Genomic DNA, 26,194 nt, shown 5'->3' on the forward strand with positions numbered 1-26,194 from the left:
TATATATATATATATATATATATTCCCTGGGGATAGGGGAGAAAGAATACTTCCCACGTATTCCCTGCGTGTCGTAGAAGGCGACTAAAAGGGGAGGGAGCGGGGGGGCTGGAAATCCTCCCCTCTCGTTTTTTTTTAATTTTCCAAAAGAAGGAACAGAGAATTGGGCCAGGTGAGGGTATTCCCTCAAAGGCCCAGTCCTCTGTTCTTAACGCTACCTCGCTAATGCGGGAAATGGCGAATAGTTTGAAAGAAAGAAAGAAAGAAATATATATATATATATATATATATATATATATATATATATATATATGTATATATATATATATATATATATATATATATATATATATATATATATCGCTTTTTAAACCAGGTATTCCCAATCACCAGTCCTTTTTCAGCACATAAATCAACAAGCTCTTCACCATTTCCATTTACAACACTCAACACCCCATGTATACCAATTATTCCCTCAACTACCACATTACTCACCTTTGCATTCAAATCACCCATCACTATAACCCGGTCTCGTGCATCAAAACCACTAACACACTCATTCAGCTGCTCCCAAAACACTTGCCTCTCATGATCTTTCTTCTCATGCCCAGGTGCATATGCACCAATAATCACCCATCTCTCTCCATCAACTTTCAGTTTTACCCATATTAATCGAGAATTTACTTTCTTACATTCTATCACATACTCCCACAACTCCTGTTTCAGGAGTACTGCTACTTCTTCCCTTGCTCTTGTCCTCTCACTAACCCCTGACTCTACTCCCAAGACTTTCCCAAACCACTCTTCCCCTTTACCCTTGAGCTTCGTTTCACTCAGAGCCAAAACATCCAGGTTTCTTTCCTCAAACATACTACCTATCTCTCCTTTTTTCACATCTTTTTTACATCCACACACATTTAGACACCCCAGTCTGAGCCTTTGAGGAGGATGAGCACTCCCCGCGTGACTCCTTCTTCTGTTTCCCAATTTAGAAAGTTAAAAATACAAATACGTATGTAAGTAGGAGAGATGGCCAGAGAGCGTTATTGGATTACGTGTTAATTGACAGGCGCGCGAAAGAGAGACTTTTGGATGTTAATGTGCTGAGAGGTGCAACTGGAGGGATGTCTGATCATTATCTTGTGGAGGCTAAGGTGAAGATTTGTATGGGTTTTCAGAAAAGAAGAGTGAATGTTGGGGTGAAGAGGGTGGTGAGAGTAAGTGAGCTTGGGAAGGAGACTTGTATGAGGAAGTACCAGGAGAGACTGAGTACAGAATGGAAAACGGTGAGAACATTGGAAATAAGAGGAGTGGGGGAGGAATGGGATGTATTTAGGGAATCAGTGATGGATTGCGCAAAAGATGCTTGTGGCATGAGAAGAGTGGGAGGTGGGTTGATTAGAAAGGGTAGTGAGTGGTGGGATGAAGAAGTAAGATTATTAGTGAAAGAGGAGAGAGAGGCATTTGGACGATTTTTTCAGGGAAAAAATGCAATTGAGTTGGAGATGTATAAAAGAAAGAGACAGGAGGTCAAGAGAAAGGTGCAAGAGGTGAAAAAGAGGGCATATGAGAGTTGGGGTGAGAGAGTATCATTAAATTTTAGGGAGAATAAAAAGATGTTCTGGAAGGAGGTAAATAAAGTGCGCAAGACAAGTGCGCAAATGGAAACTTCAGTGAAGGGCGCAAATGGGGAGGTGATAGCAAGTAGTGGTGATGTGAGGAGATGGAGTGAGTATTTTGAAGGTTTGTTGAATGTGTTTGATGATAGAGTGGCAGATATAGGGTGTTATGGTCGAGGTGGTGAGCAAAGTGAGAGGGTTAGGGAAAATGATTTGGTAAACAGAGAAGAGGTAGTAAAAGCTTTGCGGAAGATGAAAGCCGGCAAGGCAGCAGGTTTGGATGGTATTGCAGTGGAATTTATTAAAAAAGGGGGTGACTGTATTGTTGACTGGTTTGTAAGGTTATTTAATGTATGTATGACTCATGGTGAGGTGCCTGAGGATTGGCGGAATGCGTGCATAGTGCCATTGTACAAAGGCAAAGGGGATAAGAGTGAGTGCTCAAATTACAGAGGTATAAGTTTGTTGAGTATTCCTGGTAAATTATATGGGAGGGTATTGATTGAGAGGGTGAAGGCATGTACAGAGCATCAGATTGGGGAAGAGCAGTGTGGTTTCAGAAGTGGTAGAGGATGTGTGGATCAGGTGTTTGCTTTGAAGAATGTATGTGAGAAATACTTAGAAAAGCAAATGGATTTGTATGTAGCATTTATGGATCTGGAGAAGGCATATGATAGAGTTGAAAGAGATGCTCTGTAGAAGGTATTAAGAATATATGGTGTGGGAGGCAAGTTGTTAGAAGCAGTGAAAAGTTTTTATCGAGGATGTAAGGCATGTGTACGTGTAGGAAGAGAGGAAAGTGATTGGTTCTCAGTAAATGTAGGTTTGCGGCAGGGGTGTGTGATGTCTCCATGGTTGTTTAATTTGTTTATGGATGGGGTTGTTAGGGAGGTGAATGCAAGAGTTTTGGAAAGAGGGGCAAGTATGAAGTCTGTTGGGGATGAGAGAGATTGGGAAGTGAGTCAGTTGTTGTTCGCTGATGATACAGCGCTGGAGGCTGATTCATGTGAGAAACTGCAGAAGCTGGTGACTGAGTTTGGTAAAGTGTGTGAAAGAAGAAAGTTAAGAGTAAATGTGAATAAGAGCAAGGTTATTAGGTACAGTAGGGTTGAGGGTCGAAGTCAATTGGGAGGTAAGTTTGAATGGAGAAAAACTGGAGGAAGTGAAGTGTTTTAGATATCTGGGAGTGGATCTGGCAGCGGATGGAACCATGGAAGCGGAAGTGAATCATAGGGTGGGGGAGGGGGCAAAAATCCTGGGAGCCTTGAAGAATGTGTGGAAGTCGAGAACATTATCTCGGAAAGCAAAAATGGGTATGTTTGAAGGAATAGTGGTTCTAACAATGTTGTATGGTTACGAGGCGTGGGCTATGGATAGAGTTGTGCGCAGGAGGGTGGATGTGCTGGAAATGAGATGTTTGAGGACAATGTGTGGTGTGAGGTGGTTTGATCGAGTAAGTAATGTAAGGGTAAGAGAGATGTGTGGAAATAAAAAGAGCGTGGTTGAGAGAGCAGAAGAGGGTGTTTTGAAATTTTTTGGGCACATGGAGAGAATGAGTGAGGAAAGATTGACGAAGGTGGAGGGAACGAGGAGAAGTGGGAGACCAAATTGGAGGTGGAGAGATGGAGTGAAAAAGATTTTGAGTGATCGGGGCCTGAACATGCAGGAGGGTGAATGGAGGGCAAGGAATGGAGTGAATTGGATCGATGTGGTATACCGGGGTTGACGTGCTGTCAGTGGATTGAATCAGGGCATTTGAAGCGTCTGGGGTAAATCATGGAAAGTTGTGTGGGGCCTTGATGTGGAAAGGGAGCTTTGGTTTTGGGCATTATTGCGTGGCAGCTAGAGACTGAGTGTGAACGAATGGGGCCTTTGTTGTCTTTTCCTAGTGCTACCTCGCACACATGAGGGGGAGGGGGAAGGTATTCCATGTGTGGCGAGGTGGCGATGGGAGTGAATGGGGGCAGACAGTGTGAATTGTGTGCATGGGTATATATGTATGTGTCTGTGTATGTATATATATGTGTACATTGAGATGTATTGGTATGTATATTTGCGTGTGTGGACGTGTGTGTGTGTACATTGTGTATGGGGGTGGGTTGGGCCATTTCTTTCGTCTGTTTCCTTGCGCTCTATATATATATATATATATATATATATATATATATATATATATATATATATATATATATATATATATATATATATATATATATATATATATATATATATATGTATATATATATATATATATATATATATATATATATATATATATATATATATATATATATATATATATATATGTATATATATATATATATATATATATATATATATACATATATATATATATATATATATATATATATATATATATATATATATATATATATATATATATATATATATATATATATTTATATATATATATATATATATATATATATATATATATATATATATATATATATATATATATATATATATATATATATATATATATATATATATATATATATATATATATATATATATATATATATATATATATATATATATATATATATATATATATATATCCTCCACTCCCGTTTTTTTCTTTCCTAAAGAAGGAACAGAGAAGGGAGCTAAATGAGGATTTTTTCTCTCTTAGGCTCATATATTTGTTTTTGACGCTACGTCGCTATCATAGAATGGGCGAATATGCATGAAAAAAGAGCAAAGGATCGGTATTAAAGGAAGGAAGAGAGGAAAAATGAGTTGGTTAAAAGGTGGAAAAGAGAAGATCATTATTTGGGAGAAGAATGAGAGTAGATGATGCGACAGAACCCAGAGGAACACCAATATTGATCGGATGGGCGGGGTAAGTCGCTCCACAAACGGCTACCGCGATGGAACGGACTCAGAAGGAATTATGAACTGGAGAACAGAGAGAAGCAGTGAAACAAAAGGGAGTTTATACAGCAAAAGCTTACGCCACACCCTGTCAAATGCTTTGGAGATGTCTAGGGTCTCGACAAAAGTTTCACTAAAATCCCTGAGAGAGGAGACCAGTGGTGAGTCACATAGGAGAGATCACCAGCAAGCCTGGTACTGCGACATCCATACTGGTGATCTGAGAGAAGGGGATAAGTTTACTGATTTTTGAGAGAGTGAGTTTACGAGACTTTCCAAAACTTTGAAGATAACAAAAGTAAGAGCAATGGAGCGATTATTAGAGACATTAGAGCAATCTCCTTTCTTATGGATAAGCAGCACCAAAGCTCTCATCCAAGTGGAAGGGAAAGTCTGGGTTTTTAGAATGAAGCGAAATAGGCGAGGAAGGAGTCACACTACCATAGAACACGAGGAGGTAGGCTATCCAAGCCATACACCTTGTCCACCAGGATGTGAGAGAGTACATGGAAGACTTTGAGCGAGAAGAATTCAGGAGATGGTGGCAGAGAATTAGAATTCGAATCATCTAGAGTTGAGTTAGAGGAAAAGAAGGTGCCAAAAAGAGCAGCTTTGTCATTCGGAGAGTTAGCAATAGACTGATCAGGTCGGAGAAGACGAGGAAAGGTTGAGATACAGACGTTGTTGGAGATGCTTTTGGTGAAGGACCAAAAAGATTTGCCACTAGAGGAAGTCAAGTCAGCATACTTTCTCTTAATGAAACTGTGCTTGGCTCTTCGAAGAATAGATATGCAATGATTCCGGACAGAAAAGATAGCAGAGTGGGTTTCTGGGGATACGCACCGTCCGTGATGCGAAAGGCGTCAGAGCAGAAGCGACCAAACCATGACTGAGGAGAGAAAGGCAAATGGGATGTAGGACTCCATCCCAGGCGAGATAACTTCCGCTGAGCGATCAGCACAACACGAGGCATCCCGACCAGAGATGCAGTACCCATCCCAGAGAAAGTCGATGAACAAGATGCGCCGGGATAACCCCTGAGCTCTCCTAAAGTGCCGGAGTTGGAGTTTCGAGATGGAGGGGAAGGATGGGAGGGATAGAGGATGAGCGTGACCAATTAGCATGAATGAAAATAAGATTTGTGATCAGAGTGGTTGTAAATGCTGTATGTGGAGCCCAGTAACATAGATCTGGACCAGGATGGGAGTATGTAAAAAGACTGGCTCACTGTAGCGCCGCCACTGTCCCTCCCAAACCCCAGGCGGTAGTATCTCCGTGGTCGGTCGTTTCCTGCCGCTCACTACTGCTACCAACGGTGTATCGTCAGCAGTGGGTGCCACCTGCTGCCTACTTCCATCTGTTCCGTTTCAAAACACCACAATTCATCCCAGTAAATGATATAAACATGTTGGGCATAACTATATCCTCCGCTCTGTCCTGCAAACACATGATCAACATCACAACATTCCAAAAGCTGAGAACGTTGTGTATGTGAGCAGTTGTTTCGTATCCGCAGGAGATATACTCGCCCAAGTATGGAATACTGCTCACACATCTGGGGTGGCTCATCTTCCTGCTTTCTATTGACTAGAGTGGAATCAAAAGCCTTATGTCTCATTATTGACTCTCCTGGCACCACTTCCCCTCTTCAACCTTCACTTACCGTGCGTGATGATATGGCTGCTGCTGTCTGTTTGTCTGTCTGTCTGTCTGTCTGTCTGTCTGTCTGTCTCTCTCTCTCTCTCTCTCTCTCTCTCTCTCTCTCTCTCTCTCTCTCTCTCTCTCTCTCTCTCTCTCTCTCTCTCTCTCTCTCTCTCTCTCTCTCTCTCTCTCTCTCTCTCTCTCTCTCTCTCTCTCTCTCTCTTCATTAGGTATCATTTTGCCTATTGTTCTGGTGATCTGTCTGCATGTTTCCCTACTCCTAAGGGTGGCATACGTCTGGCTGCTGCTTCCCATAACTCGTGTGTGGAGACCTGCCCCTTGAGGACTGGCTGTTATGATGCCTCCTTCTTCCCTGGAGCAGCTAAGTTGAGGAATTCTCTTCCCCATTTGTCTTTCCCTCTCCTTATAGCTTTCCTTCCTTTGAGAGTCGGTTCTGCAAACACCTGCAGAGCCCCGATTGATTTCTATTTTCTTTTTCTTTTACTTTTTTCTTTCACCCGAGATGGCCTTGACTGAGGCATGTTATCTGCTCGTGCCAGGTTGGTTACTATATAAAAGACAAGAACGGCGTACTCTAAACGAAGTCCAACAGGGTAGAGTGTGGCAGCCAGGGAGGAAGGGCTTGGTGGTAGTGAGGGAGGTTTTGGTAGCTAGGTAGGAATGACTTAGTGGTGGTGAGGAAGGGTGAGGTCCAGGGAATAAGGACGTAGTGTCGGGGGGGGGGGGGGGGGAATGTGTTAGCCATCTGCAGGCGTGATTACAAGAGACCCCGGAGAGTCCAAATCTGCTAGTAGTGTTAAAAGTAGAGAGAAAATGCTCCTGGGGAGAGATGAAAAGAAAAAAAAGTGGAAGAATATAGTGGTGTATTTATTACTTAGGGAGAATAAAAAGATGTTTTGGAAGGAGATAAATGACGTGTGTGAGACAAGAGAACAAATGGGAACATCGGCGTAAGTGGGGAAGCGATAGCAGGTAGTACTGAAATGAGCAGTAGATGGAGTGAGTATTTTGATGGTTTGTTGAATGTATTTGATGGTAGAGTGGCAGATATAGGGCGTTTTGTCGTTAAGAGAGAAGAGGTAGTGAAAGCTTTGCGGAAGATGAAATCTGGCAAGGCGGCGGGTTTGGATGGTATTACTGTGGAATCTATTAACAAAGGGGATGACTGTGTTCTTGATCACTTAGTAAGGATATTCATTGAATGTATGGACCATGGTGAAGGCCTGAGGATTGGCGGAATGCATGCTTAGTGCCAATGTACAAAGGCAAAGGGGATAACGGTGAGTGTTCAAACTACATAGGCATAAGTCAGCTGAGAATTCCTGAGAAATTATATGGGAGGGTATTGATTGAGAGGGTGAAGGCATGCACAGAGCATCACATTGGAGAAGAGCAATGTGGTTTCAGAAGTAGTAAAGGATGTGTGGATTAGGAGTTTGCTTTGAAGAATGTATGTGAGAAATACTTAGAAAATCAGATGAATCTGTGTATAGCTTTCATGGATCTGGAGAAAGCATATGATAGGGTTGATAGAATTGCTTTGTGGAAGGCCTTAAGAGTGTATGGTATGGGAGGTAAGTTGCTATAAGCATTGCAAAGTTTTTACCAAGGATGTAAGGCATGTGTTCGAGTAGGAAGAGAGGAAAGGATTTGTTTCCCGGTAAATGTTGGTCTGCGGCAGGGGTGTGTGATGTCCCCATGGTTGTTTAATTTGTTTATGGATAGGTGGTTAGGAAGGTAAATGCAAGAGTTTTGGAGAGAGGGGCGAGTATGCAGTCTGTTTGTTGTTCACCGATGATACAGCGCTGGTGGCTGACTCGAATGAAAAACTGCAGAAGTTAATGACTGAGTTTGGGAAGGTGTGTGAATGGAGAAAGTTAAGACTAAATGTGAATGAGAGCAAGGTTATTAGGCTCAGCAGGGTGGAGGGACAAATCTATTGGAAGGTAAGTTTGAATGGAGAAAAATTGCGGGAAGTGAAGTGTTTAGATATCTGGGAGTGGACTTAGTAGCGGATGGAACAATGGAAGCGGAAGTGAGTCACAGGGTGGGGGAGGGGGCAAAGGTTCTGGGAGCGATGAAGAATGTGTGGAAGGCGAGAACAAAAGGCGAGAGCAAAAATGGTTATGTTTGAAGGAATAGTAGTTCCAACAATGTTGTATGGCTGCGAGGAGGGTGGATGTGCTGGAAATGAGATGTTTGAGGACAATATGTGGAGTGAGGTGGTTTGATCGATTAAGTAATGAAAGGGTAAGAGAGATGTGTGGAAATGAAAAGAGTGTGGTTGAGAGAGCAGAAGAGAGTGTGTTGGAATGGCTTGGACATATGGAAAGAATAAGTGGGGAAAGATTGACAAAGAGGATATATGTGTTAGAGGTGGAGGGAACAAGAAGCGGGAGACCAAATTGGAGGTGGAAGGATGAAGTGAAAAAGAATTTGAGTGATCGGGGCCTGAACATACAGAGGGGTGAGAGGCAGGCAAAGAATAGTGAATTGGAACGAAGTGGTATACCAGGATCGACGTGCTGTCAGTGTACCGAACAAGCCATGTGAAACGTCTGGGGTTAACCATGGAAAGGTCTGTGGGGCCTGGATGTGAACAGGGGACTGTGGTTTTGGTGCATTACACATGACAGCTAGAGACTGAGTGTGAACGAATGTAGCCCTTTTTGTCTGTTTTCCTATCGCTATCTCGCTGAAGCAGGGGTAGCGATGGTGATTCCTGTAGGATGGGGTAGCGACAGGAATGGATGGAGGCAAGCAAATATGAATATGTACATGTGTATATATGTAAAAGTCTGTGTATTCCTATGAGTTTAAGGGGAAAATGAAACACGATAACTTCCCAAGTGCACTTTTGTGAAATAATCACATCAGGGGAGATACAAGAAAGAAATTTATCAGTCAGTTGATATACAACGAAAAGATGTAGCTAGGACGCCATTTGGTAAACAAGTGATTGTCCAAGACAGTCAACGAGCGTATCATTAACTTATTATGTCGACGAGAAGGAGCATTGTTTACAAATTTTATCAACAATCAAGTTATCCAATTTGTATAGACCTTCACTTATATTAAGGTTATAGTTCTTTGTGTATCTAATAATAGAAGATTCAATGATATTTCTCGTGGTACTGGTGTTAGAGTTAAAAACTGAGATGGCATTACTCCAGTCATTACAAGATCATAGTTTTTTACGTGCTTAAATAAGGCATTTAATTCTTGTCCTGTTCTTATACTATATTTTTGTTGCTTAAGTCTAACAGGAAGGATCCTTACCAGTCTGACCAACATAAAACTTAACACAATTTCTACATGGCGCTTTATAGATGCATCCAGGACAATTTTCTGGTGTGTTCCTGATTAAGATATTCTTTATAGTATCATTGTTACTGAAGGCAACATTTGCATTGAAGGATTTAAGCAACATTGGAAGTAAAGTAAGATTATTACTGAAAGGAAAAACCAAGAGATTCTTGGTGTCACTGGGAAGGTTGGGTTCAACTCTGTTAAATGATTTCCTTGTTAACTTAAGGGATTTAGCAATGAAGTACACTAGATCTTTCATTAATGAATCCCTTAAGTTGGCAAGGATATCATATAATAGAGTTGAACCCAACCTTCCCACTGACACCAAGAATCTTTTAGTTCTCTCTTTTAATAATAGTTTTACTTTACTTCCCACGTTGCTTAAATCCTTTAATGCAAATGTTGCCTTCAGCAACAATAATACTATAAAGAATATCTTAATGAGGAAATCACCAGAAAATTCTCATGGATGCATCTATGAAATGTCATGTAGATATTGTGATAAGTTGTATGTTGGGCAGACTGGCAAGGATCTTTCTGTTAGACTTCAGCAACATAGATATAGTATAGAACAGGACAAGAATCAAATGCCTTATTTAATCACGTTAAGAACTAAGATCTTTGTATTGACTGGAGTAATGCCATCTCAGTTATTAACTCTAACTCTAGTGCCACGGGAAATATCATTGAATTTTCTATTATCAAATACACAAAGAATTATGACCTTAATATTAGTGAAAGTGTATACAAGTTGTTGATAAAATTTGTAAACAGCTCCCCTTCTTTTCGACATAATAAGTTTATGATACGCTGGTTGTCTGCCTTGGACAGACACTTGTTTACCAAATGGCGTCCTAGCTACGTCTTTTCGTTGTATATCAACTGACTGTTATATTTCTTTCTTGTATCTCCCCTGATGATGTGATCATTGCGCGAAAGTGCACTTGGGAACTTATCATGTTTCATTTTCCCCGTGGACTCATAGGAATATACTTGATCACGCGGAAAAATTTTGAACCTTTCCAACATGTCTGTGTATGTGTATGTGTATGTATTTGTTGATATGTTGATAAGTATATGTATGTATATGTGCGTATATGGGCGTTTATATATATATATATATATATATATATATATATATATATATATATATATATATATATATATATATATATATATATATATATATGTATATATATATATATATATATATATATATATATATATATATATATATATATATATATATATATATATATATATCAGTGGATGGGCCATTCTTCGTCTGTTTCCTGACGCTACTTCGCTAACGCGGGAAACAGCGATGAAGTATGATAAAAGATAAATAGATAATGATTACTGTTATTATTACTATTGCCATGATAATTTCTTTTAACATTATCATTATCATTATTGTTATTATGATTACTATTATCATTATTATTATTATTATTATCATCATTAGTATTATCATCATTATGATTATTATCATTATTATCATTATTATTATCATTACTATTATTATTATTATTATTATTATCATTATCATTATTATTATTATCATTATTATTATTATTATTATTATTATTATTATTATTATTATTATTATTATCATTATTATCATTATTATCATCATTAATATTATTATCAACATTATTATCATTATTATTATTATTATTATTATTATTATTATTATTATTATTATTATTATTATCATTATTATTATTATTATTATTATTATTATTATTATTATTAATATTATTATTATTGTTATCATTTTTATATTTGTTATTATTATCATCAATATCATTATCTTTATCATCATTATTGTTATTATTATCATCATTATTATCATCATTATTATTATTATAACTGTCATCATTAATTACTACTATTTTATTATTGTTATTATCATCATTATCATTATTATGCTATTATCATTATCATGATTATTATCATTATTCTCATTATTATTATTATTATCATTATTATTATTATTATTATTATTATTATTATTATTATTATTATTATTATTATTATTATTATTATTATTATTATTATCATTATTACTATTATTATTATTCTTATTATTATTGTTATCATCATTATTATTATTATCATTATTGCTATTATCATTATTATTATCAAGATTGATATTATTTTTAATATCATTATCATTATCATTATCATCATTATTATTATCATTATGATAATCATTATTATCATTATCATTATCATTATTATTATTGTTATTATTATTATTATTATTATTATTATCATTATTATTTTTTTTCTTTTTCTTTTCATACTATTCGCCATTTCCCGCATTAGCGAGGTAGCGTTGAGAACAGAGGACTGGGCCTTTGAGGGAATATCCTCACCTGGCCCCCCTTATCTTATTATTATTATTATTATTGTTATTTTCATTATTATCGTCATCATTAATACCATTATCATTATTAGAGCCTCTTCAGGAGTTCCTGCAGCTCTGAGGTTTTTCTACAACCAGTAACAATATAAATGATGGACTTCTCGAGATTGTGACTTTCCTTGATGAGGATACAACCTCGCTGAAGATGATTTCCGATCTGTGTCGTAAGCATAGGCTGGCAGAGTCCGGTAACGCCTATGAAGTGGTATGAAGAACTATAGTGAGATGTAGGGGCTCATACATAGAGAAAGAACAAGCGCAGGAATGAGTGTAGATGAAGATTGATGTGAGAAAGTCCATTGGAAAATGGAATAAGTTGTGACGGTGATAAATGAAGTAGGAATTATTTTGAGGAACGAGTGGACACACCTGAGCCTCACGTTCAAGAGTGTGTATATGATGTATTGATCTATATCAAGAGGAGACGATAAGGTAAATGAATTATAAGATTTATTGAGCAGATGAGTGAGAGGTTTTGTCCAACTTTGAATATCATCTGAATCTAAGATTGGTACTTTATGCGTAATTGTGTGAAAACAGTTCGATCTGGTATAATTCTAATCCAAGTATCTCACCGTATTGTGGATGAGGCGAATTTTCTCTAAATAATAAGATACTTAAATATTATTGTGACGAACCTCATGCTTCACCTTCAGTTCGTGGTATTAAGGTGGTGGTAAAACTAACTTCGAGTGAGGAAGTCCAATCAACATCTGTGATCCAGGCACGTCTTGCTGTGGTTATCATCAAGTACCTCACGTGAGGATGTCGTACGAGAAGAACAACGATAATGAGGGAGGAAAAGAGACTTTCCTCCAGCTGCTGTGCAAGGCCACTCACCCTGCCACCATCACTACCAACTATTCACCCCACCTTCGCCTTATTCTCCCCACATATACATAGGGTGTTATCTACCTAATCCCTCCTTACGCAAGATTTGCTCTCAATAGTTGTCCTTAGCCACACACAGGTTCCATAAATACTTGCCCTCCAAATTACATATCTATTGTTATAAAAGCCAGTCTATTCCTTTCATACACATCCATAGATTGCTTTCTCTGAGCATTTCTAATTCAACCAAACACACACACACACACACACACACACACACACACACGTACGTCGCCTCTAACATCCACATGTATGATTAGATGTATATGATAGCAGATGTTAAGAAATTAGGTCTTACATGGAAATAGGCAATTACACAGCAACACACTCTAACCTTGGGTTTGAACTTGCTGCTTCCCGCTGACTCTGTTTCAGGTGTAGCCTCAATGATGTCGAAGGCGACGCCCCCTCCACTCTTCTGCCTGGACGTGGCGATGAAGCCTTCCTCCCTGAGCGAGGCCAGGATGGACGCCTCCTCCTGCCGCGCCTTCTGATATCCACTCAGGAGGCGGGGACACTGCTTCCCTGTCACCGTCAGGTCTGTGAAGCATCGAGGAAGGTTCTGGGGTATTCTGTCTGTACAGTTTCGAGAGGAGGAGAAGGGAGAGAAGTATGATGGGTCTAGGAGGAATTTCAAGAGCACGTTCCTGGAAGTCAACATCGAATGAATTTCACATAATGTCTAACTGTGCTGCATTACCAACATTATCAAGTGAAAATATTCATTGTCGGCGTTGTTCATATACGAGCAACGCCGGAGATGTGTCCCACGGCTGGATAGATCTATGTATATTTTATAATGACTGCGGCCACTCATGGTGCTATACGCCATGTTTTGTAATGTTTAACTTTTCATGTATTTATTTGTTAGGAGGGTTGTATGTTGCTTGCACGATAACACTAGCCAAGACCAGTGCCTCATACTGCTTGCACGATAACACTAGCCAAGACCAGTGCCTCATACTGCTTGCACGATAACACTACCCAAGACCCATGCCTTATACTGCTTCCACGCCGGAGTTTCCCGTCCCCCTGGAAGCATGCCTCGGCGCAGCCCATTCCTAAAAACGGAGACCGCTCTAACCCCTCCAGCTGTTACCCCATTGCTCTCCTTTCTGCTGTCTCTAATCTACTTAAAACTCTCCTTGACTCACTTTCTTAAATGCTTAGAATTCCATTACCTTCTTTCAAATCACTTGTATGGATGTTGCAGTGCTAGGTCTACTTGAACTCTCCTACGTAGCTCACCTCTGGTCCTCCTCTCTTAAAGCATTTGGTGAAACATTTGTTGTTGTCTTCGACATCCCCAGAGCATTTGAAAGGGTGTGGCATGTCTTTGCTTTCCAGACTCTCTTCCTTTAGTTTCCTATCAGGCAGTTTCATTGCTTAAGTCGTTGATGGAGCAACTTCCACGTCTTATCCCGTCAACAGTGGTGTTCATCAGAGTTCTCTCCCATCACTTACCCTTTTTCTTCTCTCGATAAATGATCTTCTCTTTTCTACTTCTAACAATATTCATTCTTATGCTAATGATTCCACTTCACATACCATAACTCACTTTCCTTCGCCTCCTGTTTTTCACATTCGTTTGCTCTCTCGTACTTGAACACATTTCTTCTCTCATTTCAGACATATGCAGCATCTTAGAAAGAAGAAGCAATAGATTAACTAAGTTCTAAAACTTAATCTTCCTTAATCTCTCTCTCTCTCTCTCTCTCTCTCTCTCTCTCTCTCTCTCTCTCTCTCTCTCTCTCTCTCTCTCTCTCTCTCTCTCTCTCTCTCTCTCTCTCTGGGAGTGTTGTACAGATGCTGTAATTTTCTTCTTGTGACCAGCTGTCTCACGTCCACAGGAGTTTTATTCGCCCAGGTATGGAGTACTCCCCCACACATCTGGGCTGGCCCATCCTTCACCTCACTGTTCACTAAATGAAATAAAAGAACTTTCATCTCATTGATTCTCCTGACATCACCTCCCTTTAACTATCTCTTTCCGTATGCCGTGATATTGCTACATTCACTATTCTACAAGTTTTATTTGCTTACTGTTGCCGTGAAATGTCTTCATGCGTCCTCGCCCTTAAGATTTGTACCTGAAGCACGTGTTTATCTGCTGCTTCTCAAGTTTGTCTGTAGAGACCATCCATTCGAGCATTGGTTGTTATGGTAGCTCCTTCTTCACTTGTACAGTCAACTGGTGGAATTTTCTTCCTGCATTATCTCTTTTTCTGTTCTTAACACCATTCTACCTTTAAGATCTAGATCAATAAACACCTGCAGAGCCCTGATTAATTTCCACTGTCTTTCTCCTTTATATTTTCGTTTCACGGGAGACAACTTTTGATCAGGTAATCCTATGCCCAGGGAATGATGGTCACTATTATAATGATAGATCGGCACCACCTCGGTACGTTGCATGGACGAGAACACTGATCTGGGATCCCTCTGTGCGCTGGCTGGACGAGATTACTGATCTGGGACCGTGGTGTATGATGTTTGGATGAGGCCACTGATCAGTTTCTACTCTGCGTTTACTCGAGAACAGCGTTCTGGATCCTCGCTGTATGCTACTGGGATAAGGAGACTGCTCAAGGCCCACTCTACGACATGTTGTACGTTGAATGGATGAGAACAATGTTCAAGACAGAGTCACAGGCCAAGCCAAGCCCGTAACTGACTCAACAAGTATAGTCTTAAGCTTGATTGGACGAGGACGCTGTTCCTGGCAAGTGCTGCATGCTGAATGGATGAAAACTCTCTCCTGAGACCGTATTGTATGCTGACTGGACGAGGACACTGTCTTAGGCTAATGTTATATGAACGAGGACCGTCCAAGGTCCATGTTGTGTGCCCACTAGTCGGGAACACTCTGTATGATGATTGAACAATATCTGTCAGTCAGACACAGGCTGCAGGCTGGCTGAAAGAGGAAGCTGTCCCACTGACTTATAAGATGTGGAAAGGTACTGATAACAAATGCAATATGATACACAACTGACAGGTAGTGGCAAGCGACTGACCAATTGTACTCAGAGACTGGCAAATGAAAACAAGGGACGTGTATAAGTAAAAGTCACAGACTAGCGTTAAAGTTTGACTAACAGATAATAACATCACAATGACACACACTTAAAGTGATATATTAAGAGAAACAAATGACAAACGAAAAGTAATAAATGATGAACAGATGATAACAAGTTAATGAGAATAAGAGGTTTGTTGATGAAGTGTATTTCTTCTTTATATTGGCAACTGAATGCCCTTATCAAGACCAACTTGTCAACTCATCCACGCCCGTGCGTGAGTCACGGTCAGTGAAGGTAGTTTTCACCAGCTGGAATTCAGAGAAAATATGACCAACTGAGGAAGTAGGCAGATGGTGGTCAGGAGGGAGGGGGGGGGGGGGGAGGTTGCTCTGACACGGAGAATTTTGCAGAAATGGATAGAAAGAAAAAGACAAGCTAAGCCTCAAGGTCGCTTGATGGCGGCCAAATGGAAATCGGAGGCCACTAAACCCTTCCCGACCGGCTTAGAATAGTCGTGTAAGCTGCGTGTTATGAGGAGTTATTAGTCATGTATGGAGGGAGTGTATGGACTGAGTTCCAGCAAACCCCATGTACGTGAGACTGGAAGGAAGAAATCCAACATGGGTAAGGGATGAGAAAATGACCAACCCTCCAAATACCCAAGGTGTAACACCTCCCTGTTCAGTCATCCTCTGCCACCTTCTGCCTACGAGAGCGGGGCTCTCTACCTGCTACATACAATGGTGAATAAAAAGAGAAACATCCATATGGCTAATATTTGGTTATAACGATATCATCATCTTATGTTTGTATATCTGACACGCATCATATTCCTGTGCACAGACACACACACACAGACACACACACACACACACATATATATATATATATATATATATATATATATGTTTGAAGGAATAGTGGTTCCAACAATGTTGTATGGTTGCGAGGCGTGGGCTATGGATAGAGTTGTGCGCAGGAGGATGGATGTGCTGGAAATGAGATGTTTGAGGACAATGTGTGGTGTGAGGTGGTTTGATCGAGTAAGTAACGTAAGGGTAAGAGAGATGTGAGGAAATAAAAAGAGCGTGGTTGAGAGAGCAGAAGAGGGTGTTTTGAAGTGGTTTGGGCACATGGAGAGAATGAGTGAGGAAAGATTGACCAAGAGGATATATGTGTCGGAGGTGGAGGGAACGAGGTAGAAGTGGGAGACCAAATTCGATGTGGAAAGATGGAATGAAAAAGATTTTGTGTGATCGGGGCCTGAACATGCAGGAGGGTGAAAGGAGGGCAAGGAATAGAGTGAATTGGATCGATGTGGTATACCGGGGTTGACGTGCTGTCAGTGGATTGAATCAGGGCATGTGAAGCGTCTGGGGTAAACCATGGAAAGCTGTGTAGGTATGTATATTTGCGTGTGTGGACGTGCATGTATATACATGTGTATGGGGGTGGGTTGGGCCATTTCTTTCGTCTGTTTCCTTGCGCTACCGCGCAAACGCGGGAGACAGCGACAAAGCAAAAAAAAAAAGAAAAAAAAAAGATATATATATATATATATATATATATATATATATATATATATATAAATATATTTATATATTTTATATTTATCTATTTTGCTTTGTCGCTATATATATATATATATATATATATATATATATATATATATATATATATATATATATATATATATATATATATATATATATATATATACATATATATATATATTTTTTTTTTCTTTTAAACTATTCGCCATTTCCCGCGTTAGCGAGGTAGCGTTAAGAACAGAGGACTGGGCCTTTTTTGGAATATCCTCACCTGGCCCCTTCTGTTCCTTCTTTTGGATAATTAAAAAAAAAAAACGAGTGGGGAGGATTTCCAGCCCCCCGCTCCCTCCCCTTTTAGTCGCCTTCTACGACACGCAGGGAATACGTGGGAAGTATTCTTAATCCCCTATCCCCAGGGATAATATATATATATATATATATATATATATATATATATATATATATATATATATATATATATATATATATATATATATAAATATATATATATATATATATATATATATATATATATATATATATATATATATATATATATATATATATATATATATATATATATATATGTGTGTGTATTTATTATACTTTGTCGCTGCCTCCCGAGTTAGCAAGGTAGCGCAAGGAAACAGACGAAAGAATGGCCCTACTACTCACATACACATGCATATAGATACACTTCCACACATGCACATATACATATCTATACATTTCAACTTATACATATATATTCATGCACAGACATATACATATATACACATGTATATAATTCAAACTTCCTGCCTTTATTCATTCGTCGCCACCCCGCCACACATGCAATGACACGCCCCTTGCCCCGCACGCACGCAAGGTAGCGCTAGGAAAAGACAACAAAGGCCACAATCGTTCACACTCAGTATCTAGGTGTCATTATAATGCACCGAAACCACAGCTCCTTTTCCACATCCAGGCCACACAAAACTTTTCATGGTTTACCCCAGACGCATCACATGCCTTGGTCCAATCCATTGATACCACGTCGAACCCGGTATACCACATCGTTCCAATTCACTCTATTCCTTGCACACCTTTCACCCTCCTGCATGTTCAGGCCCCGATCGCTCAATATATATTTCACTCCATCCTTCCACCTCGAATTATTTGATCTCCTACTTCTCCTCCTTCCCTCCACCTCTGACACATATATCTTCTTTTTCAATCTTTCCTCACTCATTCTCTCCATGTGACCAAACCATTCCAACACACCCTCTTCTGCTCTCTCAACCACACTCTTTTTGTTACCACACATCTCTCTTACCCTTTCATTACTTAATCGATCAAACCACCTCACTTAACATATTCTCCTCAAACATCTCATTTCCAACACATCCACCCTCCTCCGAACAACCCTATCTATAGCCCACGCCTCGCAACCATATAACATTGTTAGAACCACTATTCCTTCAAACATACCCATTTCTGCTTTCGAGATAATGTTCTCTCCTTCTACACATTTTTCAACACTCCCAGAACCTTCGCTCCCTCCTCCACCCTATGACTCACTTCCGCTTCCATGGTTCCATCTGCTGCCAAATCCACTCCCAGATATCTAAAACACTTTACTTCCTCCAGTTTTTCTCCATTCAAACTTACCTCTCAATTGACTTATCCCTCAACCCTACTGTACCTAATAACATTGTTCTTTTTCACATTTGCTCTCAGCTCTATTCTTTCACACACTTTACCAAACTCAGTCACCAGCTTCTGCAGTTTCTCACCCGAACCAGCCAACAGCGATATATCATCAGCGAACAACAACTGACTTCCCAAACCTTCTCATCCACAACAGACTGCGTACTTGCCCCTCTCTCCAAAACTCTTGCATTCACCTCCTTAACAACCCCATCCATAAACAAATCAAACAACCACGAGAAATCACGCATCCTTGCCACAAACAGACATTCACGAGAACCAATCACTTTCCTGTCTTCCTACTCATGCCTTACATCTTTGATATAAAGTTTTCACTGCTTCCAGCAACTTATCGCCCACACCATATACTCTTAATACCTATGATAGAGCATCTCTATCAACTCTATCATATGCCTTCTCCAGATTCATAAATACTATATACAAATCCATTTGTTTTTTCTAAGTATTTCACACATACATTCTTCAAAGCAAACACCTGATCCACATATCCTCTACCACTTCTGAAACCAGACTGTTCTTCCCCAATCTGATGCTCTGTACATGCCTTCACCCTCTCAATCAATACCCACCCATACAATTTCCCAGTAAAAGTCAACAAGCTTATACCTTTGTGATTTGAAAACTCACCTTTATCCCCTTTGCCTTTGTACAATGGCGCTATGCATGCATTCCACCAATCCTCAGGCGCCTCACCATGAGCCATACATACATTGAATATCCTCACCAACAGAGTCACCCACCTTTTTGATACATTCCACTGAAATACCATCCAAATCCGCCGCCTTGCCGGCTTTCATCTTCCGCAAAGCTTTCACTACCTCTTCTCTGTTTACCAAGCCATTCTCCCTGACCCTCTCACTTCGCACACCACCTCGACCAAAACACCCTACATCTGCTACTCTATCATCGAAACATTCAACAAACCTTCAAAATACTCACTCCATCTCCTTCTCACATCACCACTACTTGTTATTACCTCCCCATTATGCCCCTTCACCGTTGTTCCCATTTGTTCTCTTGTCTTACACACTTTATTTACGTCCTTCCAAATTATCTTTTTATTCTTCCCAAAGTTTAATGATACTTTTTCATCCCAACTCTTATTTGCCCTCTTTTTCACGTCTTTCGCCTTTCTCTTGACCTCTTACCTCTTTCTTTTACACATCTCCCAGTCATTTGTACGTTTTCCCTGCAGAAATCGTCCAAATGCCTCTCTCTTCTCTTTCACGAATAATCTTACTTCTTCATCCCATCACTCACTACCCTTTCTAATCTGCCCACCTCCCACGCTTCTCATCCCACAAGCATCCTTTGCGCTAGCCATCACTGTTTTCCTACATACATCCCATTCCTCCCCCATTCCCCTTACTTCCTTTGCTCTTACCTCTTTCCATTCTGCACTCAGTCTCTACCGATACTTCCTCAAAACAAGTCTCCTTCCAAAGCTCACTTACTCTCACCACTCTCTTCACCCCAACATTCTCTCTACTTTTCTGGAAACCTCTATAAATTTTCACCTTCGCCTCTACAAGATAATGATCAGACATCCCTCCAGTTGCACCTCTCAAAACATTACCATCCAAAAGTCTCTTTCACGCGCTTATCAATTAACACGTAATCCAATAACACTCTCTGGCTATCTCTCCCACTTACATATGTATACTTATGTACATCTCTCTTCCCAAACCAGGTATTCCCTATCACCAGTCGTTTTTCAGCACTCAAACCTACAAGCTCCTCACCATTTCCATATACTACACTGGATATCCCATGTACACTAATCATTCCCTCAACTGCCCCATTACTCACCTTTGTATTCAAATTACCCATCACTATAACCCGATCTCGTGCATCAAAACTGCTGACACACTCACTTAGCTGGGTGATTTGAATGCAAAGGTGAGCAATGTGGCAGTTGAGAGAATTATTGGTGTATATGGGGTGTTCAGTGTTTTAAATGGAAATGGTGAAGAGCTTGTAAATTTGTGTGCTGAAAAAGGACTGGTATTTGGGAATACCTGGTTTAAAAAGAGAAATATACATAAGTAAACGTATGTGAGTAGGAGAGGTGGCCAGAGAGCATTATTGGATTACGTGTTAATTGATAAGCACGTGAAAGAGAGACTTTTGCATGTTAATGTCTGAGAGGTGCAAATGGAGGGATGTCCGATCATTATCTTGTGGAGGCGAAGGTGAAGATTTGTAGAGGTTTTCAGAAAAGAAGAGAATGTTAGAGTGAAGAGAGTGGTGAGAGTAAGTGAGCTTGGGAAGGAGACTTTTGTGAGGAAGTACCAAGAGAGATTGAAAGCAGAATGGAAAAAGGTGAGAGCAAAGGGCGCAAGAGGAGTGGGGGAAGAATGGGATGTATTTAGGGAAGCACAAAAGATGCTTGTAGCTTGAGAAGCGTGGGAGGTGGGCAGATTAGAGAGGGTTGAGAGTGGTAGGATGAAGAAGTAAGATTATTATTGAAAGAGAAGGGAGAGGCATTTGGACGAGTTTTGCAGGGAAATAGTGCAAATCACTGGGAGATCTATAAAAGAAGGAGGCAGGTCACGAGAAAGGCGCAAGAGGTGAGAAAGAGGGCAAATGAGAGTTGGAATGAAAGAGTATCATTAAATTTTAGGGAGCATAGAAAGATGTTTTGCAAGGAGGTAAATAAAGTGCGTAAGACAAGAGAACAAATGGGAACATCGGTGAAGAGGGCTAATGGGGAGGTAATAACAATTAGACGTGATATAAGAAGGAGATGGAGTGAGTATTTTGAAGAGTTGTTGAATGTGTTAGATGATAGAGTGGACGATATAGGGTGTTTTGGTCGAGGTGGTGTGCGAATTGAGAGGGTTAGGGAGAATGATTTGGCAAACAGAGATGAGGTAGTAAAAGCTTTGCGGAAGATGAAAGCCGGCAAGGCATTGCAGTGCAATTTATTAATGAAGGGGATGACTGTGTTGTTGACTGGTTGGTAAGGATATTTAATGTATGTATGACTCATGGTGAGGTGCCTGAGGATTGGCGGAATGCATGCATAGTGCCCCTGTACAAAGGCAAAGGGGATAAAGGTGAATGCTCAAATTACAGAGGCATAAGTTTGTTGAGTATTCCTGGGAAATTTTATGGGAGGGTATTGATTGAGAGGGTGAAACCATGTACAGAGCATCAGATTGGGGAAGAGCAGCGTGGTTTCAGAGGTGGTAGAGGATGTGTGGATCAGGTGTTAGCTTAGAAGAATGTATTTGAGAAATGCTTAGAAAAGCGAATGCATTTGTATGTAGCATTTATGGATCTGGAAAAGGCATATGATAAAGTTGATAGAGCTGCTCTGTGGAAGGTATTATGAATATATGGTGTGGGAGGAAAGTTGCTCGAAGCAGTGAAAAGTTTTTATCGAGGATGTAAGGCAAATGTACGAATAGTAAGAGAGGAAAGTGATTGCTTCTCTGTGAATGTTGGTTTCGGCAAGGGTCGTTATGTCTCCGTGGTTGTTTAATTTGTTTATGGACTTTGTTGTTAGGGAGGTGAATGGAAGAGTTTTGGAGAGAGGGGCAAGTATGCGGTCTGTCGTGGATGAGAGGGGAAGTGAGTCAATTGTTGTTTGCTGATGATGCAGCGCTAGTGGCTGATTCGGGTGAGAAACTGCAGAAGCTGGTGACTGAGTTTGGTAAAGTGTGTGAAAGAAGAAAGCTGAAAGTAAATGTGAATAAGAGAAAGGTTATTAGGTACAGTAGGGTTGAGGGACAAGTGAATTGGTAGGTAAGTTTGAATGGAGAAAAACTGGAGGAAGTGAAGTGTTTCAGATATCTGGCTGTGGATTTGGCAGCGGATGGAACCATGGAAGCAGAGAGTCACAAGGTGGGAGAGGGGGTGAAAGTTCTGGAAGCGATGAAAAATGTGTGGAAGGCGAGAACATTATCTCGGAAAGCAAAAATGGGTATGTTTTATGGAATAGTGATTCCAACAATGTTATATGGTTACGAGGTGTGGGCTATGGATAGAGTTGTACGGAGGAGGATGGATGTGTTGGAAATGAAATGTTTGAGGACAATATGTGGTGTGAGGTGGTTTGATCGTGTAAGTAACGAAAGGGTAAGATAGATGTGTGGTAATAAAAAGTTTGTGGTTGAGAGAGCAGAAGGGGGTGTGTTGAAATGGTTTGGTCACATGGAATGAATGAGTGAGGAAAGATTGACAAGGAGGGTCTTTGTGTCAGAGGTAGAGGGAATGAGAAGTGGGAGACAAAAGTGGAGGTGGAAAGATGGAGTGAAAAAGATTTTGAGCGATCGGGGCCTGAACATGCAGGAGGGTGAAAGGCGTGCAACGGCATAGAGTGAATTGGAACGATATGGTATACCGGGGTCGACGTGCTGTCAATGGATTGAACCAGGGCATGTGAAACGTTTGGGGTAAATCATGAAAAGTTTCGTGGGGGCTGGATGTAGAAATGGAGCTGTGGTTTCGATGCATTATACATGACAGCTAGAAACTGAGTGTGAACGAATGGGGCCTTTATTGTCTTTTCCTAGCGCACATGCGGGGGGAGGGTGTTGTAATTTCATGTGTGGCGGGGTGGCGACGGGAATGAATAAGGGTCGACTATGAATTATGTACATGTGTATATATGTATATGTCTGTGTGTGTATATATATGTATACGTTGGAATATATAGGTAAGTATATGTGAGTGTGTGGACATGTACGTACATACATGTGTAAGTGGGTGGGTCGGGCCATTCTTTCGTCTGTTTCCTTGCGCCACCTCGCTAACGCGGGAGACAGCGACTATATATATATATATATATATATATATATATATATATATATATATATATATATATATATATATATATATATATCCCTGGGGATAGGGGAGAAAGAATACTTCCCACGTATTCCCTGCGTGTCGTAGAAGGCGACTAAAAGGGGAGGGAGCGGGGGGCTGGAAATCCTCCCCTCTCGTTTTTTTTTTTTTTTTTTTTTAATTTTCCAAAAGAAGGAACAGAGAATTGGGCCAGGTGAGGGTATTCCCTCAAGGCCCAGTCCTCTGTTCTTAACGCCACCTCGCTAATGCGGGAAATGGCGAATAGTTTGAAAGAAAGAAATATATATATATATATATATATATATATATATATATATATATATATATATATATGTATATATATATATATATATATATATATATATATATATATATATATATATATATACATATATATATATGTATATATATATATATATATATATATATATATATATATATATATATATATATATATATATATATATATATATATATATATATATATATTTTTTTTTTTTTTTTTATTATTATTATACTTTGCCGCTGTCTCCCGCGTTTGCGAGGTAGCGCAAGGAAACAGACGAAAGAAATGGCCCAACCCCCCCCCATACACATGTATATACATACGTCCACACACGCAAATATACATACCTACACAGCTTTCCATGGTTTACCCCAGACGCTTCACATGCCTTGCTTCAATCCACTGACAGCACGTCAACCCCGGTATACCACATCGCTCCAATTCACTCTATTCCTTGCCCTCCTTTCACCCTCCTGCATGTTCAGGCCCCGATCACACAAAATATTTTTCACTCCATCTTTCCACCTCCAATTTGGTCTCCCTCTTCTCCTTGTTCCCTCCACCTCCGACACATATATCCTCTTGGTCAATCTTTCCTCACTCATCCTCTCCATGTGCCCAAACCACTTCAAAACACCCTCTTCTGCTCTCTCAACCACGCTCTTTTTATTTCCACACATCTCTCTTACCCTTACGTTACTCACTCGATCAAACCACCTCACACCACACATTGTCCTCAAACATCTCATTTCCAGCACATCCATCCTCCTGCGCACAACTCTATCCATAGCCCACGCAACCATACAACATTGTTGGAACCACTGTTCCTTCAAACATACCCATTTTTGCTTTCCGAGATAATGTTCTCGACTTCCACACATTCTTCAAGGCTCCCAGGATTTTCGCCCCCTCTCCCACCCTATGATCCACTTCCGCTTCCATGGTTCCATCCGCTGCCAGATCCACTCCCAGATATCTAAAACACTTCACTTCCTCCAGTTTTTCTCCATTCAAACTCACCTCCCAATTGACTTGACCCTCAACCCTACTGTACCTAATAACCTTGCTCTTATTCACATTACTCTTAACTTTCTTCTTCCACACACTTTACCAAACTCAGTCACCAGCTTCTGCAGTTTCTCACATGAATCAGCCACCAGCGCTGTATCATCAGCGAACAACAACTGACTCACTTCTCAAGCTCTCTCATCCCCAACAGACTTCATACTTGCCCCTCTTTTCAAAACTCTTGCATTTACCTCCCTAACAACCCCATCCATAAACAAATTAAACAACCATGGAGACATCACACACCCCTGCCGGAAACCTACATTCACTGAGAATCAATCACTTTCCTCTCTTCCTACACGTACACATGCCTTACATCCTCGATAAAAACTTTTCACTGCTTCTAACAACTCTCCTCCCACACCATATATTCTTAATACCTTCCACAGAGCATCTCTATCAACTCTATCATATGCCTTCTCCAGATCCATAAATGCTACATACAAATCCATTTGCTTTTCTAAGTATTTCTCACATACATTCTTCAAAGCAAACACCTGATCCACACATCCTCTACCACTTCTGAAACCACACTGCTCTTCCCCAATCTGATGCTCTGTACATGCCTTCACCCTCTCAATCAATACCCTACCATATAATTTACCAGGAATACTCAACAAACTTATACCTCTGTAATTTGAGCACTCACTCTTATCCCCTTTGCCTTTGTACAATGGCGCTATGCACGCATTCCGCCAATCCTCAGGCACCTCACCATGAGTCATACATACATTAAATAACCTTACCAACCTGTCAACAATACAGTCACCCCCTTTTTTAATAAATTCCACTGCAATACCATCCAAACCTGCTGCCTTGCCGGGTTTCATCTTCCGCAAAGCTTTCACTACCTCTTCTCTGTTTACCAAATCATTTTCCCTAACCCTCTCACTTTGCACACCACCTCGACCAAAACACCCTATATCTGC

The 26,194-nt window shown here is 40.1% G+C and overlaps 1 protein-coding gene across 1 annotated transcript in view; it reads right to left on the reverse strand.

The window, feature by feature from the left end:
- The window catches only part of LOC139759417 (uncharacterized), a 245,520-nt gene that overhangs the window by 44,560 nt on the left and 174,766 nt on the right, over positions 1-26,194 (reverse strand). Inside the window, exon 3 of the mRNA XM_071681508.1 lies at positions 13,145-13,350. Within this exon, the coding sequence (XP_071537609.1) occupies positions 13,145-13,350 (206 nt within the window). The remainder of the gene's footprint in view (positions 1-13,144; positions 13,351-26,194) is intronic.

This window comes from Panulirus ornatus, chromosome 33 (assembly GCF_036320965.1).
Source record: "Panulirus ornatus isolate Po-2019 chromosome 33, ASM3632096v1, whole genome shotgun sequence".
Lineage (NCBI taxonomy): Eukaryota > Metazoa > Arthropoda > Malacostraca > Decapoda > Palinuridae > Panulirus > Panulirus ornatus.